The sequence below is a fragment of the Carettochelys insculpta genome, chromosome 4 (genome assembly GCF_033958435.1).
Source record: "Carettochelys insculpta isolate YL-2023 chromosome 4, ASM3395843v1, whole genome shotgun sequence".
Taxonomy (NCBI): Eukaryota; Metazoa; Chordata; order Testudines; family Carettochelyidae; genus Carettochelys; species Carettochelys insculpta.
Window position 1 is genome coordinate 1,862,752 of NC_134140.1, and position 18,721 is coordinate 1,881,472.

General features: G+C 55.9%; 1 protein-coding gene across 2 annotated transcripts; it reads right to left on the reverse strand.

Moving 5' to 3' along the window:
- Positions 1 to 870: 870 nt before the first annotated feature.
- Positions 871 to 15,001, reverse strand: IDH3B (isocitrate dehydrogenase (NAD(+)) 3 non-catalytic subunit beta). Of its 2 annotated transcripts, none has more exons than XM_074992161.1 (12): positions 14,928 to 15,001; positions 14,442 to 14,522; positions 13,038 to 13,130; positions 10,881 to 11,001; positions 8,083 to 8,143; positions 7,477 to 7,609; positions 6,822 to 6,955; positions 6,172 to 6,274; positions 5,270 to 5,416; positions 5,028 to 5,122; positions 4,802 to 4,862; positions 871 to 1,087 (listed from the first exon to the last, which is right to left on the reverse strand). In XM_074992161.1, the coding sequence occupies exons 1-12, from the start codon at positions 14,961 to 14,963 to the stop codon at positions 1,010 to 1,012; spliced, it is 1,143 nt and encodes a 380-aa protein (XP_074848262.1). In that variant the 5' UTR covers positions 14,964 to 15,001; the 3' UTR covers positions 871 to 1,009. The 2 variants fall into 2 exon arrangements, with proteins under 2 accessions (XP_074848262.1, XP_074848261.1); XM_074992160.1 differs by lacking the exon at positions 871 to 1,087 and adding an exon at positions 2,684 to 4,101.
- Positions 15,002 to 18,721: the final 3,720 nt, after the last annotated feature.

The window sequence follows — 18,721 nt, forward strand, 5'->3', positions numbered from 1 at the left end:
CTGTCTCTGCCCAGAACGCAACCCCCCAGGGCTGCCTGTTCTTTCCTGGAGGAGGATTTAGCAGAGGACAACTTGCCTGTCCCCCATTCAGGCTGGATTGTGCTCATTACCTAACCAGGCTCTGTACCACCCTTCCAGCTCTTACAGCAAGCCCGGGGGCGGGGGGGGGAGCTGTCCTGCGCAGTTTTGAGCAACAGACACATGTCAATGTACATGAGCCTCTGGCTTACAAGCAGGCAGGAGCTTCTGTTTCTGCCTTTTCTCTAGCTCTAGCCACAGCAGCCTGCACCCTTCCTGCCATGGTGGAGCTGGTGGGATGTGGTATCAACCTGGTATTGCCTCTCTCAGGCCAGGGCGTGGAGTGTGCCCATGTGTATTTTCAAACAGCCCCTGATAGCTGTAGCTGGGTGGCCAGTGAGGGGGTTGAACAGTAATCAGAGCTGGCACAAAGGGCTGTGCTTAAAAGGTCAGTGCCCCCTTGCATGGCACAGCTAAGAGCAGGGGGTGGGGGGAGAGTTGTTCGGGGTGGGGACCACATCCGGGGTGGGTCTGGATTCTGAGCTTCAGCTACATGTGGGAGGATGTCAGCAGGAGGCTGAGGGGCCAGTACAGCTGGGACCCCACGCAAGGAAAGACCCAGCTTGTGTGAGACCACCAGGGGCAGGCCTGGGTTGCTAAGTCCATGCTAGCAAACTCACCCTCTGGCCAGCAGTGTGACCCTTCCCCAGCTAGCAGCCTCCACTGGGCACTCCTGTCCAGCTGGGCCACTGTCCCAAGAGCTGCCCAGCTGGCACTCCAGCCGGGTGCCCATGCACTGCAAAGTCCCAGGCTGGCCAGGGCAGAGCCCAAGCAGCAGCTGTGGTGGCAGATGCCCTGCAGCCTGCACAGCAGGCCACTTTATTGTGCGTAACAGAGAGAGGCTGGGTGGGGGGTTTCCCCCTAAGTTATGAGGCAGCTGCTGCCGCTGAAGCAGGATTGGCAAGCACAGGAGGAACAGCTAGTGCAGGGCCTAGTCAGCCAGGGCTGCCATCACAGCACGGGTGAAGTCAATGGATGTGGCGTATCCCCCCATGTCTGCGGTGCGCACCTGCAAAGAGAGGGTGTGAGCTGTTAGCATGGCACAGCTGGGTGGGGATGCTGCCAGCAGCTCTGCCTGGGACCCAGGAAATACCAGTGCCAGGCTGGGCACAGAGGGGCCCTGCTGGGGGCTGAAGCAGCAGGAGCAGCCCACAGTTAGTTCTCAGTAGCGAGCAGAGCAGGGCTAGGCCTGGCTCCGTGGGGGAGGCATAAGTACTACCACATTCACAGCCAAGTTGGAAGCCCTGCCCTGGCTGGGACACTGCAGTGCACTCAGGCTGGACCAGGCCCTGCACTGGCCTGGGGGTGAGTGCCCCTGCCATTAACCACCACCCCCCAAGCAGGGTGCTAATGGATCCTTCTGCCTTGGCCTGCCTGTACCAGCATGGGCTGGGCACTGGCTCCCCTACTGCCCAAATGGGACAGTGGATGAGCTAGGTGCCTCCCCCCCCCCGCCCCCAAGCTAGTGGCTGTGGCACCCAGGTGTTCCCCAGGCAGGGCAGAAGGGGGTCAGGCTAGTGCACAAGTGTGTGAGGCCCATGGCCCAGTGCACTGCACCAGCAGGCCACTGCCAGGCACCTAACCAGGCCAAGGGGACGAACTGGGTAGCTGCTGCCACCACCCAGAAGGGCAGCGCCCTGTGCGCGGCTGGCAACACACGCTAGGGCAGCTGTGATTCAGCTGGGCATGCACACCCAGCGCCCGCCCCCCCCAAGTAGGCATCTGCAAAACCTGCTTTCAAGCTGTCACACTGAGCTGATCCCAGCCTCCCTGCCCTGACACACACACACACATCCCTGCTGTGCCAGCAGCCTCCCTGGTGCTGCACCATGCCCATCCCACACCCCTCTGCAGGGCTAGGACTAGCCCCCACACCCCCCCGGCCAGGGCAAAGCACTCGTAGACCACAGCTGCCAAGGCGGTGCGGCAGAGGGCAAGAGCCCCACCCCCCACAACAGACCTGCTTTAGCCAGAGGAGCCACAGGCTAGCTCCAGCCTTACTGACAGTTCATCCACCCTACAGCATCCATCTCCCCACCCCCAGCACAGGGCATGTGGGCTTTGCACAGCTGTCCTAGCTGGGTTGCAGGGAGAGGCACTGGAGCTGAGCACTCAGTATCACCCTCCTGGAGCGAGCAAGATATGGCACATGCCTTATGGTGGAGCCTCCCAAATCTGCCTGGCCCAACACCTCCTCGCTGTGGGCACCGGCTGCATGGCCCAGCCCGCCCTGGGCAGAGCTGCTCTGCAAGGGCCCCGTGGAACCTGGCTCCAGCACCTCAGTGTGAGTGACTTGGCCATCGCCCCACCCACCCTGGGCCCAAAGGAGAAGCCAGCTCCCTGTGTGGGGACGCACAGGGGGCTGGCCAGTGAAGTCCAGCTTCATTAGACTCAGGTAACAGGAGGGGACCCCAGCCCCTGTGCTGTGTGAACAGGTTGGCTCAGCTGCTGCAATGAGCAGCACTCAAACATCAGGCTCCTGCTGGGAGACCTGGGACCGCTGTAGCTGCTGCTTCTGCAGCACCTGTGGGCAGCGAACCCCCCCCCCCCGGCCCCACACCCCCGCGAGTGCAGCCTTGGTGCATCTTACAGACATTGCCCGGAGGGAGGGAGGGAGCCTACGGGGGTCTCCTCTCCCACAGCACAGGAGCTGAGGAATCACTACTTTACACAAGCACTAGCGGGGCCAGCCCCAGCCCAGGCCTGCTCTGCCCTTGCCTGGCTCCCTCGGGCACAGCTGTGCTCTCCCACTCCTCCAGCCCCAGGAAAACACCACTCCCTCCCTCGGCCCCTGCAGGGCTCAGTTCCGTGGAAGGGGCTGAGCTGGGCAGGGCTGAGGGAGGAGCGGGTACCCGGTAAAACGCAGTGGGGCAAGTCCCACGCTGCAGCTGAGAAGAGGCAGGGAGAGGGGGGAGTGTTTGGCAATTTATTCACACCCATTAGTACATTCTGCACCCCCCAGAGCATGTTCCCAGCCCCCTGGCAACAACCCAGCACTGCAAGAGGGGCCCGGGAGCCTGGAGATGCATGCCTGCCACACCCATCTTCAGCAGCCCACAGGCTCCAGCTGCCTGGGCCTGTTCGGCCTCCCAGGGCAGGCTGATCCCCACCCCAGCACAGCGGGGGCAAGGAGGAAAGCGGCTGGGCAGACCCACGTGCACAGGAGAGCCAGCCGTGCCGCTCAGCGCATGCTGGGCCTGCTGCCCGGTGCGCAGCGGTGGGTTTTACTCATCGGTGAGGGGGAAGCATCTTCCCCCCTCGTCTCTACAGAGGGGACAGCAGGGGAACGCCCCTCCCCTGTGCTACAGCCTGCCCTCTCCCTCTTTACCCACGCTCAGCTCAGCTTCACAGGGACAAAGTTCTACTTCACGCCAGGTCGCTCCCAGATGTCCCTTGTCACGCTGGCCAAGGGGCTGCAGCCCGGCTGGTCCCAAGCATGGCTAAGCCCCTCGGGAGCGGGCCAATGCTCCAGCATCAGCAGTTGGGCTGGCCAGGACAGTCCTGGCCAACCACACTGCAGGGGCCTCGGCCGGAGCAGCAGGGGAACACAGGCTTTGTCTCTTCAAAGCACTACGAATGTGAGCGAGCTGACCCTGAACTTCTAGGCCAGGCAGGCATTAGCCTTGCTGCACAGAGAGGGAAGCTGAGACAGGGCAAATGGCTCCCTCAGGCTGCACAACGAACCGGGGGCGTACTGGGCCTAGACCCCACACCCTCAGACCGCCTCTGAGGTAGGTAACCGGTAACTGGGCTGCAGGGAGAGGCAAGTCCCTTCCCCCTTCGAGTTCATGGTTCAGGCTGGTGGCTCCGGCAGCCAACACACTGGTGACGTGGCACAGGTTCTTCCCTGGGGGCAGGAGCAGGCGAGAAAGGTCCGTTTGGGCTGGGTGCTGGAGAAGAGGGAAGCCCAAGGCCTTCCCCTGAGGTGGGGGCCTAGACACCATAGTGTGGGTGCAGGTTGTCAATCACAGACTTGATGAAGTCAGAGGTGGTGGAGTAACCGCCCATGTCCCGGGTCCGGACCTACAAATCCAACACACGGACGGGGAGAAACAAAAGGGAGAAATGGGGGCGTGAACCCCGGGCAATGAAGACAAGATGGGAGAGGTGAGAGTAAAGCAGCGTCCCCCGGCCCCAATCCCCCTCCTGCCCCCACAGCTCTGCTGCAAACCCACCAAGAGCACTCACAGCTCCCACCACCAGCAAGCGGCGCCTGCCTCCAGGAGCAGAGAAGAGCCCAAAGCAAGACACTAAACCCGGCAACATCTCCAAACGGCGGCCGTTCCTGCGAACAGACACTGCCGGCCCAGCCTGCGCAGCTCAGGGCACCTCTGACAGCCTGGGTGTGGCAGTGGGGAGACAGGGACCTTGGCCTCATCCCTTCAGAGGGGAGTGAACCCTACCCAAGAGCTCCCCCTCCAGGGTGGGGTCAAACCATCTCCACAGCCGTTTGTCCGGTACAGGTAAGAACAAGAGAGACACGAATGCAACAGGCCCAAGACTCCATCTGCTCCAGCACAGCACAGCACGTCCCCACACCAGACGAGCAGCAGGCTCGTCCCTGTGGTGGTAAACACTGTGCTGCTGCTCCCTTAAGGGGACACGAGCCAGAGGGGAGTTGCAGGCAGCACACCCCAGACAGGAAGCAGATCCTCCCTGAACTCTACCAGCACAGGCAAGAGGTAAGCAGCAGTGCAAGGGCTCAGTGCTTCCTGATACTCACTTTACCGACTTTAATCACCCTCTTCACCGCATCGGAGATGACATTGGAGTGATATTCCAAGCTGGCAAAAGAAAACACATCAGGTCCAGTGACGCCCCCGCCCAGGAAAGGCGCCCCGAGCTTGCCACCCCTCAGTACCCATCACACCTGGCACACAAAGCCAGCCATACCCTGCCCCACCCTCTGCAGATGCAGCTTGCACACAGGTAAGAGAAGGGGCACTCACTTGAGATGTCGCAGCATGTTGGCAGCGGAAAGCAGCATGGCAGTGGGATTGGCAATGTTCCTCCCCACGGCCTGGGCAAAGGGATGGCGGGCACCCTGCGCAGAGAGAGCCACAATCAGACCAAGCTGCGGGGGGTGGCGCTTCAGCGCATCCTGTGAGGGGCTCTGTGGAGGAGCTGGCCCAGTGGCAAGAGCCAGGGAAGACGACCGAAGCAGGAGCCTTGGCCCAACTCAGACGCTTACCATCTCAAACACGGCGTATTCGGCGCTGTAACTCTCCCCAGGAACCACGCCGGCACCGCCCACCAAACCAGCCGCCAGGTTATCGATGATGTTTCCATACAGGTTTGGCATGACCAGGACATCAAACTGGTGGGGGTTCTGCACTAGCTGCACATGGGAACAGAAGCAGATGGGCATGAGACCCACCCCTGCTACAGATCAACAGGAGCTCTCATAATCTGCTGCACGTTAGGTAACACTGGGCTACAGGTCACACCAGCATGAGGGTCACCCGGGGCAGGGCTCACCATGTCCTGCACTCACACTGCCAGCCGCATCAACAGGCGAATTGCCTCCTTGGGGCGCCCCGGGCTCGGCAGCAACTCGGGGAGTGGAAATGACCACGTGGCTGACAGAAGTAAGATGCGGCCCCAGCAGCCAGCGATTCAGAGGGATGGAGAACACCACTGAAATGCAGCCACCCCACCCTACCCACACACGTCCACCGAGTGGCCTGAGCCCTGTGTGCGCTCAGAGTCTGAGAAACCAGCAACACCATCAGTGCTACACAGCACCCTGGAAACCCTGTGTGCCTCTGAGCTTTCCTGAGTGTGGAAGAGAACCAGAATCACTCCTGCAAGCAAGAAGGATTCTGCAAGACTGGATTATCTGCACCTGCAGCTCCTGTCATCCTCTCCTGGCACAGCTCAGAAAGAACACCCTGCATGCCCTACACAGGTGTGAGGCATTATAGCCTTGGCAACGCTGCACCCTTCACAAAGCCGTGCCCCGGGCAGCACACCCAGCGGCACTGACTTCACTGGCTAGCGAGCTGGGTTCTTCATCTGCTTTGCTCAAGCAGGCGTTCAGCAACAGAAGGGCGGTATGGCTGCACTGGGGGCTCGACAGCGAGCCAGTCTCACCTGCATACAGCAGTTATCAATTATCATGGTATCAAATTTGATCCTGGGATACAATTCTGCCACCTCTTCACAGCACTGCAGGAAGAGCCCATCCCCCAGCTTCCTGAGGAAAGAGTGAGAGACATTCACTGTCCCAGGCTACCTATGGCCCCAGTATCCCCTGCCAGGGCATGATGGTGGACAGCCACCTGCGAGCTTTCTGGCCGGTCCTTACCGAAGCCAGACCAGCTCAGTGACCCGGGCTGTCCTGCTGCACCTCCCAGACATAGGCGCATGTCTGGTGGGCAGAGGGGAAGTCGTGGGCCTGAGGAAGTCAGCGGGAGCTCTGCCACTGAATTCACAGCGGCCAGCATCTCACCCAGAGAACAAACGAGCGTCACCCTCCCTCCAACACCCTGCAGCTACATGGCCAGGCCCACCTGCCTCACGCGGCTGAGCTCAGTTATGCCCATGCACAAACGCCAAGGAAGCCTCAGCATTGCTGAGCACCAAGCCACACTGCTCTGCTCCAGATCAAGGCTCTTCCAGGAGACAGAGGGGACTTCAAGGACAGAGAAGCAGGGGCCTGGGGTGAGCTTCTACGTATCCCATAATTGCTGGGCACCCTTCATTGGTCCCGGTGCTATCGGCCCCAGGCTCCTGGCACTCACATGATGTTGGCTTTGTGCACGGCTGTGACCTTTGAACGCCCTTTCTTGGTGGCATAGTCAAAGGCGAATTTGGCGATGCGCTGCGACTTGTCCCGGGTGATGATCTTCAGGCACTCAATGACTCCCTTCACGCTCTGCAGACAAACACGTCAGCTTCTTCGGCAGTGCCACACGGCCCCATGCTCTGCCAAATGAGGTGCACTCTCTCGGCCCTGCCAGGCTGCACGCCAAACGTGGGCAGGAAGCTTCTTCCAGGCCCTGGCCCTTCGCCTTCCCCGGGAGTCATCGTTGCTGTTCACTGCTCCTGATTCCACACTAATCCCTTCTCCTCCTTGGGCTCTACACTCCTGCAGTACTCATAGTCTTGCCCACCACACCATCGAGTTACAAGCATCTTCTCCCCTTCAGCCTGTCCCGCTCCCTGCGCTTGGGCCTGAGCTGCTCTCCTCCCGCTCACAACACAGGAACTCTCTTCCCGTATCCCCATGCTCCGCCTAGCACCACCATTTGAGAAGGGTCTGAGCGAAACTGTGCAAGGATGAGGCCACAGGGGCAGCGAAACTCACCAAGCCTAATGCAGTGCCATGGGGGAAGAACAGGGCACAAAGCCCAGAACTGGCTTCTCCCTTGGGGTGTCAGACCCCGGCTTCCCTACCTCATGTTCCAAAGAGCTGTACTCCCCCTCCGTCTGCTCACGGATGATCACAAGATCCAAGTTGTTGTGTCGTGTTTTAAAACCAGGTAAACTGTTGACATGAACAACATTGGCAAACAGGTCTAACTTGCGCCTGTGAAAGAAACATCGGGGTCAGAAAGTTCTTCCCACCTCCAGGCCCGTTACACACACCAGGTGACGCACAGTCCTGACCTGATCGTAATGTTAAAGAGACTCGTCCAGCCAAGCCTGGCCCCTGTTGCTGGTCACTGACTAATCCCATTTCCTTCCACCAGTGAGGCCTCTGGGGCTGCTGCGAGACACGTCCACCAACAGTCAGTCCTAATCCCACCCACCTTCTCCGAGGAGTGCCAGGACACAGCAAGAACCAGAACCAATGGAGCACAAGTCAGAAAAGCAATGAACTGCCTGGCCAGGGAAGGCTTTTTTGGGTGCTCTGTTAACCTGTGAACTATACTGCTGCTCTGTGCCCAAGTGCCACTCACAAACGAGCATCAGAGCACACCAGATAGCTCATCTGCAGCAGCAGATTTCTCCCTGCCTTTTGGTGCTGACAGGGGCTTTGACCATGCAAGACAAACACACCTGAGTCTCATGTCATAGGAGGCCAGTTCTCCTTTGTACTCCATGGGAGTGTGGATCTTGCCTGTAATGACAGAAATGCCAGTGGAACTGGTGAGAAAACACACGGACAAGATCAAATGCTGTCAATAGAAACCCCTGGGACCCTGCAGCATGGGATAAAGGGAATGAGGGGGGTTGGAGTCTCTACCCTTGCGTCAGGAGCTTACAATGCTGCACAGCAGCAGAGAGTTCAGTGGATACCCTGTGCTCCAACCCTGGGCACCTCTGAGCCATATCACATGAGCCCATACCACAGCAGAATCTAGACTTATAGCCAGTCATGAGATCAGAGGCTCCATCTATTTAGCTTGCTGGAGATGAGATTGAAAGGAAAACTGATCTGTACATATCTATACCGGGAGATATCACAAGATACCAGGGGCTTATTACCTAGTAAACAAAGATAGAAAAGATCTAATACCTGAAGTTAGAACTAAATAAATTCAAGCTGGAAATAGGGTGCAAATAACATTTAAACCATCAGGGCAATTAGCCACTGGAACAGCAACGGATGTGGTAAAGCAAACAGCCAGGCTGTCATTCTAAAAGGGCTGTGTTTGAATTTGAATGCAACAAGACATTCTGTGCAAGACTCACTGGGTGAAGACTTTGCCCTGTGTCACAAGAGAGTCAGACAAAATTGTCATATGGGTCCCATGAGGCTTCAGAAACTGAAGGGTTTCCACAGTACATTTTTGGTGGCTTTGGCATACAGCCACCATGGCCACTCTGACAATTTTTCCCTAAAATTATTACCTTTAGAAAAAAAAAATAAATAAATATGCATCTACAGAGGCCCAAATCATTGGAATCTAGTTATGTGGAGTTGCTGAGGTTTGGGGTTTTTTTCCCCCACTGGTCCTGGGAGCTGGGAAACTGACCAGCCCAGCCAGCAGCCAAGTGCAACAGCACCAATCAGTTTCCTGGCTCCCTGCTGCAGGAGCTGGCAGGAAACTGCCGTGCCTGACTCTGGGCTCCCCACCGCTCATGGAGCAGGGAGCCAGGCGCAGCCAGGATCAGGACGGCGAGAGCAATAGGGTGAACGCCGCAAGCAGCACTCTTACACCAGTCAGCGGGCGCACGGAGCTGCCACCACCTTCGCCACAGCTGCTGAGCCGCTCTGCCACTCGCAGCCCCAGTCCGGGAGGACCCAAAGGCAGCAGGGCGCCCCACTCCCTGGGCTAGTCTTTACCCCGCCCCCATCCTCACTTTCATGAAGTTTGACTTACACATAGTTGCCTCGGAATGTAACCTGCAAATATGTCGAGGTTTTACTCGAAGGTGCTTAGCACATTCTACTCTTCCCCCGTTCACTTTTTAAAGAAAGAGACTTACTGGCCAGTAAACCTGCTGCTGTGAAAAGTGGGATTTGTATGTTTGTTAATAGACCTTGACAGCAGATGGACTAGTTAGCAGGGAAGCAGGGAAAAGCACTATTAACAAAGGCACAAGTACCACCTGTCACAGCAGCCCTAAGTAGCCCCGGAGAGCAGAGGACAAATGGTGAGCAGGGTTTCCTCTGAGCTGCATGGCTTGTCTAATAAGCCCAGCACGGGAATTGCTGTGAATGGAGCTGCAGCAGGTGAGAGAGAGAGAAAGGCCCCCCACTCTTCCCGAACAGCAGCAGCTCCTCCTCTGGCCCCAGCAGGGAGCTGCGGTGGCCAGGAAAAGGGTGCACTCCTCCAGCAGCAGCAGGGCAGGATTAAGAAAAGGACTTTAGAGGCTGCCACCTCTGGCCCCCTTAGCACAGGGCCTTGGATTGCTGCCTGTAAAACCCCTGTATTCTGGGCCAGCCCTTCCTGGCAGGGGATGAAGCCTTGGGGAAGCAGCCCCTGCTTTCCCCAACCCTAATCTCTGCATAGGAGGCTATGCCGTAGGGAAAGTCCCTGGTGACCCCATGTGAGAAATGCCAGACAGGATGCCACGCTGCTAGGAGTGATGGAGGGATGCGACAAGACTTAAATCTATTATCCAACAACTTCTGAAATCCCCACACACTTTAAGAGTGGCACAGTTCTAGTGTCCTGATCAACAGTCCTTCAGCAGGTACTAACTTTCTGAGCCACAGCATCCTTGTATGAGCTGTAAGCCAACACGAGATACAATATGGACACAAAACACTACATAAGCTGGCAGTGGCTTGCAGAGGGCAGGACCACTGTAAGGGCATTACGGCAGCTGAGTGTGTTTTACAACATCCTTGTACCATCCACAGCAGATCTGGCACTGGGCAAAGTGCTTTGGGATCCTTGACGTACAGAAACATGTCAAAGCAGAGAAAGCTAAACACTGTTCTGCTCCATCTCAACAAGTGACAGCAGTAGGACTCCCCAGGCGGGGCTGGCAGTACTCTAGGAGCACCTTACCTACCTGCACCACGGAGCTGCAAACCCTCAGTGCCTGCGGTTTACTACTAAAGCTCCCACCAGGGATTCCTGCACCAATCACTCTCCCAGGATCAGAGAGGCCCCAAGACTGCCCGTTTGGTCAGCTGATAAATAGCAGCCCTATTTTACAAGTGACCAACAGAGGCACAGAAGTAGCGTGAGCTTCTCAGTGCCACCCCCAGGGCCACTCAGTGATGGAGCTGGAACAGAAACCAGGAAAACTGGCACCAGGTTCCCTTCTCCAATTGTAAGCCCACAAAAAGCCCTGCAGGCTGAACGCAGAGTTTGGAGGCAGCAGGCGGTTTCCATAGCACGAGTGGGCAAGGTTCCATGCACACCTGACAGACATAGTGAGCTGTCACCATCCCATACCTATAATGGCCACTTTACTCTCCTTCATAGAGTCGACAACCTCATCCAGCTTTTCCTCGGATGCCATGTTCTGCACTTCGCTCAGGTGGTGCTCGTCAAACTCCACAGGGACACCTGCAGCCTGCCCAACACAGGCACGGATTAAAGACAGAGCTTTGCTGGGTCAGAGTTCAGAGGCTGTTCATTAAGTTACGTTAGGTGTGTTATCCAAAATGAGCTGGACGATTGGCTGGATCAAGAGCCTGGGGTCCAGAGGCTTTTACCCTCATATCTTTGGTTCCCCGCTGAGCACTGGCTGAGAAGTGGGGGAACTGAATGGTTCTAGGGATTAGGAATGAGACCACAGTCTCTGACATCGAGGTCGCTTAGTCTAACCCAGCTGCAGCTCCATAACGAAATGCTGTTGTTTTTCAAACGGTGTCTTTGTTTAGGAAGTTTTAACAGGTCTACAAATCCTAGGCATGCAACTCAGAGGCACACAATCTTCAGAGCACTCAACATGTGTTTAGATAAGAGTATATAGAAGTATAATCACTAGAGCTCTCTTGCAGGGCCTTACTATGTTACAGAGAGCATCTTAACACTACTCACAACTTGTCATTTTTAGCAATTTGATTAAATTGAGTGAATTCTCTGGTTATACATATTTAAACAAACCAGACAGGTCTATCAAATGTCAACACTCAATAGCACTGGAGTGGTTTGCTGGACTTTTAGAATATGAATGTATTTTGAGTATTTAATAAATGGTAACACCCAAATATTTGTTTGTAGGCACGAATTTTTCCCTAACAGCCACCTCATATTTGAGCCATTCCTCTGGACCTGGATTCTTTTTCTAATGCGAGTGATCAGAAGCCCAACAGCTGCTAGGACAGATTAAATCTTCATTTCTTTGTGGGTGCCCAATAACGAAACATTTGGAATTATTTTCCTGAGTAAAGGCTTATGGCAACTGATGACTAGCTGGCTCCCAGATCTCAGTCCAGCCCCTTAGCATAGGGCAGACAAGACGTTATACAACTACCTCCATGTCAGGAGATTCATTTGCTACAGTTACCCCTGCCATGGTTAAAAGCAGTTCTGTCTTTTAACAAAGCCAGCACCTAACGGACTTAAATTTGTCCCTACACTGCACTACTGCATTGGTCAGAGTAGGGAGGTAGGATGGACTGGGGCTATGGTTAAAACACAATCAAGAGGGCTCCTAACACTCCAAGTGACAACAGCCTCGTAACCCCCCAGCATATGTGACTTAAGCATCCACAGCAGAAGCCCAGCCACAGCTGGCACACAATTTGGCAGTCACCTGAGACACACAAGGATTGCCTGGGCCACAGAATCTGAATTCATCTTCACTCAGAAAGAGCCCCTTGTAGGTTGGGATCAATGCACGCTGGAGCATACATGGGGAGTCTGGCATGGTTGTGACCCATGTTGACCCTGTTCAGGGGAGCACAGGAAACATCCTCATGCCCCAAGGGTTCTCAGTCTAGCAGCCTACATCAGCACCACGGAGAAGTGAGTTGACCTTCAATTAACTTACAGAAAAGGGTTTAAGAACAAAAATGGTTTTATCTACCCACAACCAATCTAGGAGCAGGGTGAAGGTAAGAGCCCCACCTGAATATGGTACACAAGAACGGCCATACTGGGTCAGGCCAAAGGTCCATCCAGCCCCGTATCCCGTCTGCCGACAATGGCCAGTGCCAGGTGCCCCAGAGAAGGAGAACAGAAGACAATGATCAAGTGATTTATCTCCTGCCATCCATCTCCTGCCCTTGTACTGAAGGCCAGGGCACCATACTGTACCCCTGGCTAATAGCCATTTATGGACCTAACCTGCAAAAATTTATTGAGCTCTTTTTTAAGCCCTAATAGAGTCCTGGCCTTCACAGCCTCCTCCGGCAAGGAGTTCCACAGGTTGACTGTGCGCTGTGTGAAGAAAAGTTTCCTTTTATTAGTTTTGAACCTACTACCCATCAATTTCATTTGGTGTCCCCTAGTTCTTGTATTATGGGAAAAAGTAAATAATTTTTCTGTATTCTCTATATATTCTATAGAAGCCACAGTTCAACTACCTTCCAAGATAACCCCCTCCATTATGTCATTTCTCCATCTTCCTCTCAGACTCAATGAGGAATAAGTGGCTATTACCTTGAATACCTCTTTGACAGAATGCATGAGTTCTGGGCCAACCCCGTCTCCAGGCAGCATGGTGACCTTGAACACCCCTTCACGTTTGTCTAACTGGAACAGGAAATAAAAGGGTTTACGTCCCACCACCATCCTACACAAGACCACTCAATGAGAGTGAGACACAGGATACTCCACTCACAATGCTGCACCCCTCCCTTCCAAGAGTGCAAGACCAGTCAGGGTGACTGGGAGGGAGGTGGCTCGCACGTGCTACATGCCAGAATGACAGGTCTCATCATCTTCTCTCTCAAAATGTTGGGGCTCATCAATTCCTTTACCTGCTTCTTTAGATCTCTCAGTATTTGTTCTCTGCATCCGGGGGCAGTTTTACCTTTAATCTAAACCACATGACATTACTAAAAAGCAACAGGACTATCTACATACAGTAGTTACACTGAATGCCAGTTAACAGGCAACACAAGCAAACGAGTCAGAGAACAAACCCTTGAGATGGTGATTCAGCATATCTTTGTCTCATTCCACGATGGAAAAAGAGGCAAAGATGACGAGAGCATCCAGATTTAACACAGGAGACCATCAGTCCATCATCTCCTGTACTGGCCAACATTTGGTGCTTCTTAAAAGATGAAAAATTTTTGTACAGCTGGCTGCAGTTGTATACAGGGCAAAATATCCCTAATAACTGTAGAGTTTAGATGATGCCTCAAAGCATGGGACTGTGCAGAAATGGAGTAACACCTTGCACGAGAAAATCATAAATTCCAACAGTCCAGTCCCCTTAAATCTTCTCTTTCCTAAGCTAACCAGCCCTGTCTTCTTACAGCATCTCAACATACGTCATCCCTTCCATGGGACTCCTAATTATCCACTCTGAATCTCTACACTGCCAGCCACAAGTATTCAAAAACCCAAGGAAAGCTCCAAAAAGACGCAGGCAAAAAATCAGGTTAATTAGCATTTAAATATTGTGGTGTTGTTCTTTTGCTCTCTGGATTTCGGGTCCCCACTCTTACGCTCCTCTGTGCGCCAGGAGGCTGGCTAAGGCGCTTCTCGTTTTTCAAAGGGATGCTAAGACTCACGCCAGCCTCCCACTCCAGGCGCCAACGTGACCTTCGTGATCACAGACCCCTGCCAGGTGCAGTCAGGAGCCGCCACCAGGCGGCTCCCGCAGCCCCTGCCTCGTCCTCCTCCAGAGGAGCGTCCGCGCTAACGCGGGTAGCTGCACCACCGTGCCTGGGACAGACGGAGACGTGCTCCCACACAGAGCCCCCCGGCCGGGCCCTCCCCAGCCGACCACCCAGCAGGCTCCCGGACACAGAAGTGGAGCAGGGGACCTGGCCCTGAGACGGGCCGCGAGCGCCAGAAGCCGATGAGCCGAGCCCCGCCCGGCAGGTCTCTCACCTGGCTGCGCGGTGGCTGCTGCAGGCCGGCAGGGGCGCTCAGGCTCCTCCAGACCCCACGGCCCTGGGCGCGCAGCACAGCCTGCGGGGAGGGGCACAGGGTGAGGGGCACCCGGGCCCGGCCCCCGGCCCCGGCCCTCATCCCGCCCCCGGCCCCCGCCCCGGCCCCCATCCCACCCCGGCCCCCGGCCCCCGCCCCCGGCCCCGTCCCTCATCCCGCCCCCGGCCCCCGGCCCCGGCCCATCTCCCGGCCCCGGCCCCGGCCCCGGCCCATCTCCCGGCCCCCGGGCCCGGCCCATCTCCCGGCCCCCGGGCCCGGCCCCCATCCCACCCCGGCCCCCGCCCCCGGCCCCGGCCCTCATCCCGCCCCCGGCCCCCGGCCCCCGCCCCGCCCCCGGCCCCGGCCCCGGCCCATCTCCCGGCCCCCGCCCCGTCCCTCATCCCGGCCCCGGCCCCCGCCCCCGCCCCGGCTGTCCGCCGGCCTCACCCCGGCAACCACCCGGAAACCGCTGAGCGCCGCCATCTTGCGATCCCACAATCCCGAGGCACGAGCTCCGGAAGTGACGACTGTACGCCGGAAAGGGCAGGAGCGGGGTCAAGGTGGGGGTACGAGGGAAGGTTAAGGGCGCGGGGGTCAGGGTGAGGGTGAGGGTGAGCGTGAGGGGGGGGTGGTGGAGTGGAGTGGGGGTAGGAGGGAGGGTTGAGGTGGGGTTGAAGTGGGGGTAGGAGGGAAGGTTAAGGGTGGGGGGTTGAGGTGGGGGTGGAGCGGGGGGGTGGGGGTGCGGGCAGGATTGGGGTCAGGGTGGGGTTGAAGTGGGGGTAGGAGGGAAGGTTAAGGGTGGGGGGTTGAGGTGGGGGTGGAGCGGGGGGTGGGGGTGCGGGCAGGACTGGGGTCAGGGTGGGGTTGAGGTGGGGGCAGGAGGGAGGGTTGAGGTGGGGGCGGGGTTGAGGTGTGGGTAGGAGGGAAGGTCGGAGTGGGGGTGGGGTCAGAGTGGGGGTAGGAGGGAAGGTTAAGGGTGGGGGGTTGAGGTGGGGGTGGGGTCGGGGTGAGGGTGGGGGTGGAGCGGGGGGTGGGGGTGCGGGCAGGACTGGGGTCAGGGTGGGGTTGAAGTGGGGGTAGGAGGGGGGGTTGAGGTGGGGGTGGGGTTGGTCTCAGGGTGGGGTTGAGGTGGGGTTGGGGTGAGGGTGGGGGTGCGGGCAGGATTGGGGTCAGGCTGGGGTTGAAGTGGCGGTAGGAGGGAAGGTTAAGGGTGGGGGGTTGAGGTAAGGTGGGGGTAGGACTTTACTGGGGTTCGGAAGAGAGCTAGGTAAGTTCATGGCGGCTCTGCCCTCCAGTGGCTGTGAGCCAAGCTGGGCAGGCGTGCTGTTCCTGGTCCCTGCCAGACCAAGCCGGGCTGGGAATGGGCGACAGCGGCTGGATCACTGGAGGATTCGCTGCTCTGTTCTCTGGCAGCTATCGGCAGACAGGACTCAGGGCTCGGTGACCCGTTGGTCTGGCCCCTCTGGCCGATCTCCAGTCTTACGGGACGTTGTGTGAACCTGGTTGGAGTTTGCTGCCTGTCTCCTGGCTCTCAGTTCCTGAAGCTTCTTTGGAGTCTCTGAGCCAGACCATGATCCCCAATTATGCCTGGGCAAAGCCATGCTGAGGGAGCCCCTGTAGGGTTACCACATAAGAAGGAGGACATCCTTGGGAGGGAGCATATCTATCAGTATCTACCAACTCACCTTGTATTAATGTCCTGTATCTAGTCCCATGTGCAGCAGGCCAGGAGACAGTGGCAGGGTGGGGCAGAGCAGACTGCTGGGCTGCTCCTGCCACCTGCATGGTACCTGTGTGTGGGGGCAACCTCTGCTGCTGCCCCACACCAGGCCCCATAATCCCCCAGATCCCTCTTGTCCATAGAACAGGAGTAGGCGAAATTTGGCCTGCAGGCCAGATCTGGCCCCACAAGCCATTATATCTGGCCTGCCAGAGCCTCGCTATCCGCACGCCTGCAGCTCTCTGAAGGCTGCTGCCCTGGGGTGAAGAGGCTTTATGCACTGCTCTTGCCCAGCAACATTTTGCACCCCTCATGAACCAGTTTTTGGCTAATGGGAGTTGCCTGTTTGTAGGACAGGCAGTGTGTGAAGTACCCTTCCTCCCCTCTCCAGGGTGGCGCATTCAGTCAGCCATTGCAGAGGCATAGAAGGCTGGGACTCTGGCTGAAGAACCAGCTGGGCTGCTGGCCAGAAGCCGCCTAGATAAGTGCTTCCTGGCCAGAACCTGCCTCTGGCAACCCAGCCCACCTCCTCCCCAACCCTGTTTTGGGCAAGATCCAAGTATATAATGAGCAGGGACTGTGGCTGGACCCTTTGGGGCCCAGAAGAATCTGTGTGGAGCTGGTGAAATAGGTTTTAGGTGGATGTTGGACTGTGCATTCTAGGAGCAGCTTGTGTGGCTTCTGCCTGGCCATGGGGCTGGCAGAGGTACTTTTGTGGCTGATTGGGTTTGCTTTAGTGAGAAGGAAATCCCAGCCTGGGGCTGTAAGTGGTCCAGGTGTAAGCAAAGATATCCTGGACCGATTTCCTTAGCTGTGCTCAGAAACCTTGTGCTATTACACCGCTCCTGAACCCCTACCCTTTGAATCCCAACCCCTCTGCACTCCTGCACCCACACCTCCCAGACTCTACCCCCTCACTCCCCACCCCGTCATGGCACAGTTCCTGCACTGGCACTCCTGCTCCAGATCACAGCCCCCTCCTAGACTCTGCAGCCCGTTCTCCAGTCCTCCCATCCTCCACCTCAGTCCCCTGCCCCAGGTCACTGCCTCCTCCTCCATCCAAACTCTCTCCTGGATCCCACACCCCACTCCCTCACCCTTCTGCACTCACCCGCTGTCTCAGAACCCCACACTTCCTCCATATCATTGTAAGGGTGTAGCTCTTGACCACTTACCAGTTTTTTTGAAATGGCCCATCAAAATTAAGACCATAAGAACAGCCAGACTGGGTCAGACCAAAGCTAAACCCAGCCCAGCAGCCTGTCTTTTGACGGAGGCCAATGCCTTATGCCCCAGAGGGAGTGAACAGAGCAGGTAACCATTGAGCGATCCCTCTCTGCTCATCCATTTCCAGCTTCTGACGGAGGTCAGGGACACCATTCCTACCCAGCCTGGCTAAGAGCCATTGATGGACCTAACCTCTATGAGTTCTTATGCTATGAAAAGGAGTAAATAACTTTTCTTGATTCACCTTTTCCATACCTGTCATGATTTCACAGACCTTTACCACGTCCCCCCACAGCTTTCATTTCCTCTTTTCTAAGCTGAAAAGTCCCAGGCTTTTTACTCTTTCTTCATATGGCACCTGTTCCAAACCCCTTATAATTTTGTTGCCCTTTTCTAATGCCAAGATATCGTTTCTGAGAGGAGGCAACCCCATCTGTACGCAGTATTCAAGATGTGGACGTACCAGGGATTTATATAGCGGCAATAAGATCTTGTCTGTCTTATTCTGTCCCTTTTAATGATTCCTAATATTGTTAGCTGTTTTGACTGCTGCTGCACACTGAGTGGATGTTTCACAGAACTATCCACAATTACTCTAAGATCTGAGCAGTTATAGCTAAATTAATTCTCATCATTTTGTATGTAGAGTTGGAATTTTTTCCCAATGTGCATTATTTCACATTTATCAACACTAAATTTCATTTGCCATTTTGTAGCCCAAACAGTTTTGTGAGATCTTCTTGAAGCTTTTTGCAATCTTTGTTCTTAATTATTTTATCTCAGTATCAGAGAGGTAGCCAAGTTAGGCTGTATCTTCAAAAACAAGTCCTGCAGCACCTTATAGACTAACAGATTTTGGAGCATAAGCTTGTGTGGGCAAAGACCCGCTTCGTTAGTTATCAGTCAGTCTGATGAAGTGGGGTGTTTGCCCACGAAACCTTATGCTCCAAAATATCTGTTAGGCTATAAGGTGCCACAGGGCTTCTTGTTTGCTTAGCAGTTTAGTATCATCTGCAGACTTTGCCACCTCACTGTTTACTTCCTTCTCCAGATCACATATAATTGTGTTGAATAGAATTGGTCCCAGCACAGACCTTTAGACACTAGTTACCTCTCTGCATTGTAAAAACTGACCATTTATTGCTACGCTTGGTTTCCTGTCTTTTAACCGGTTATCAGTCCTTGAGTGGACCCTCCCTGATCCCATGACAGCTTCCTTTAAATAAGAGCCTTTGGTGAGGGACCTTGTCAAAGGCTGTCTGGAAATCTAAGTACACTATAGCCACTGGGTCCC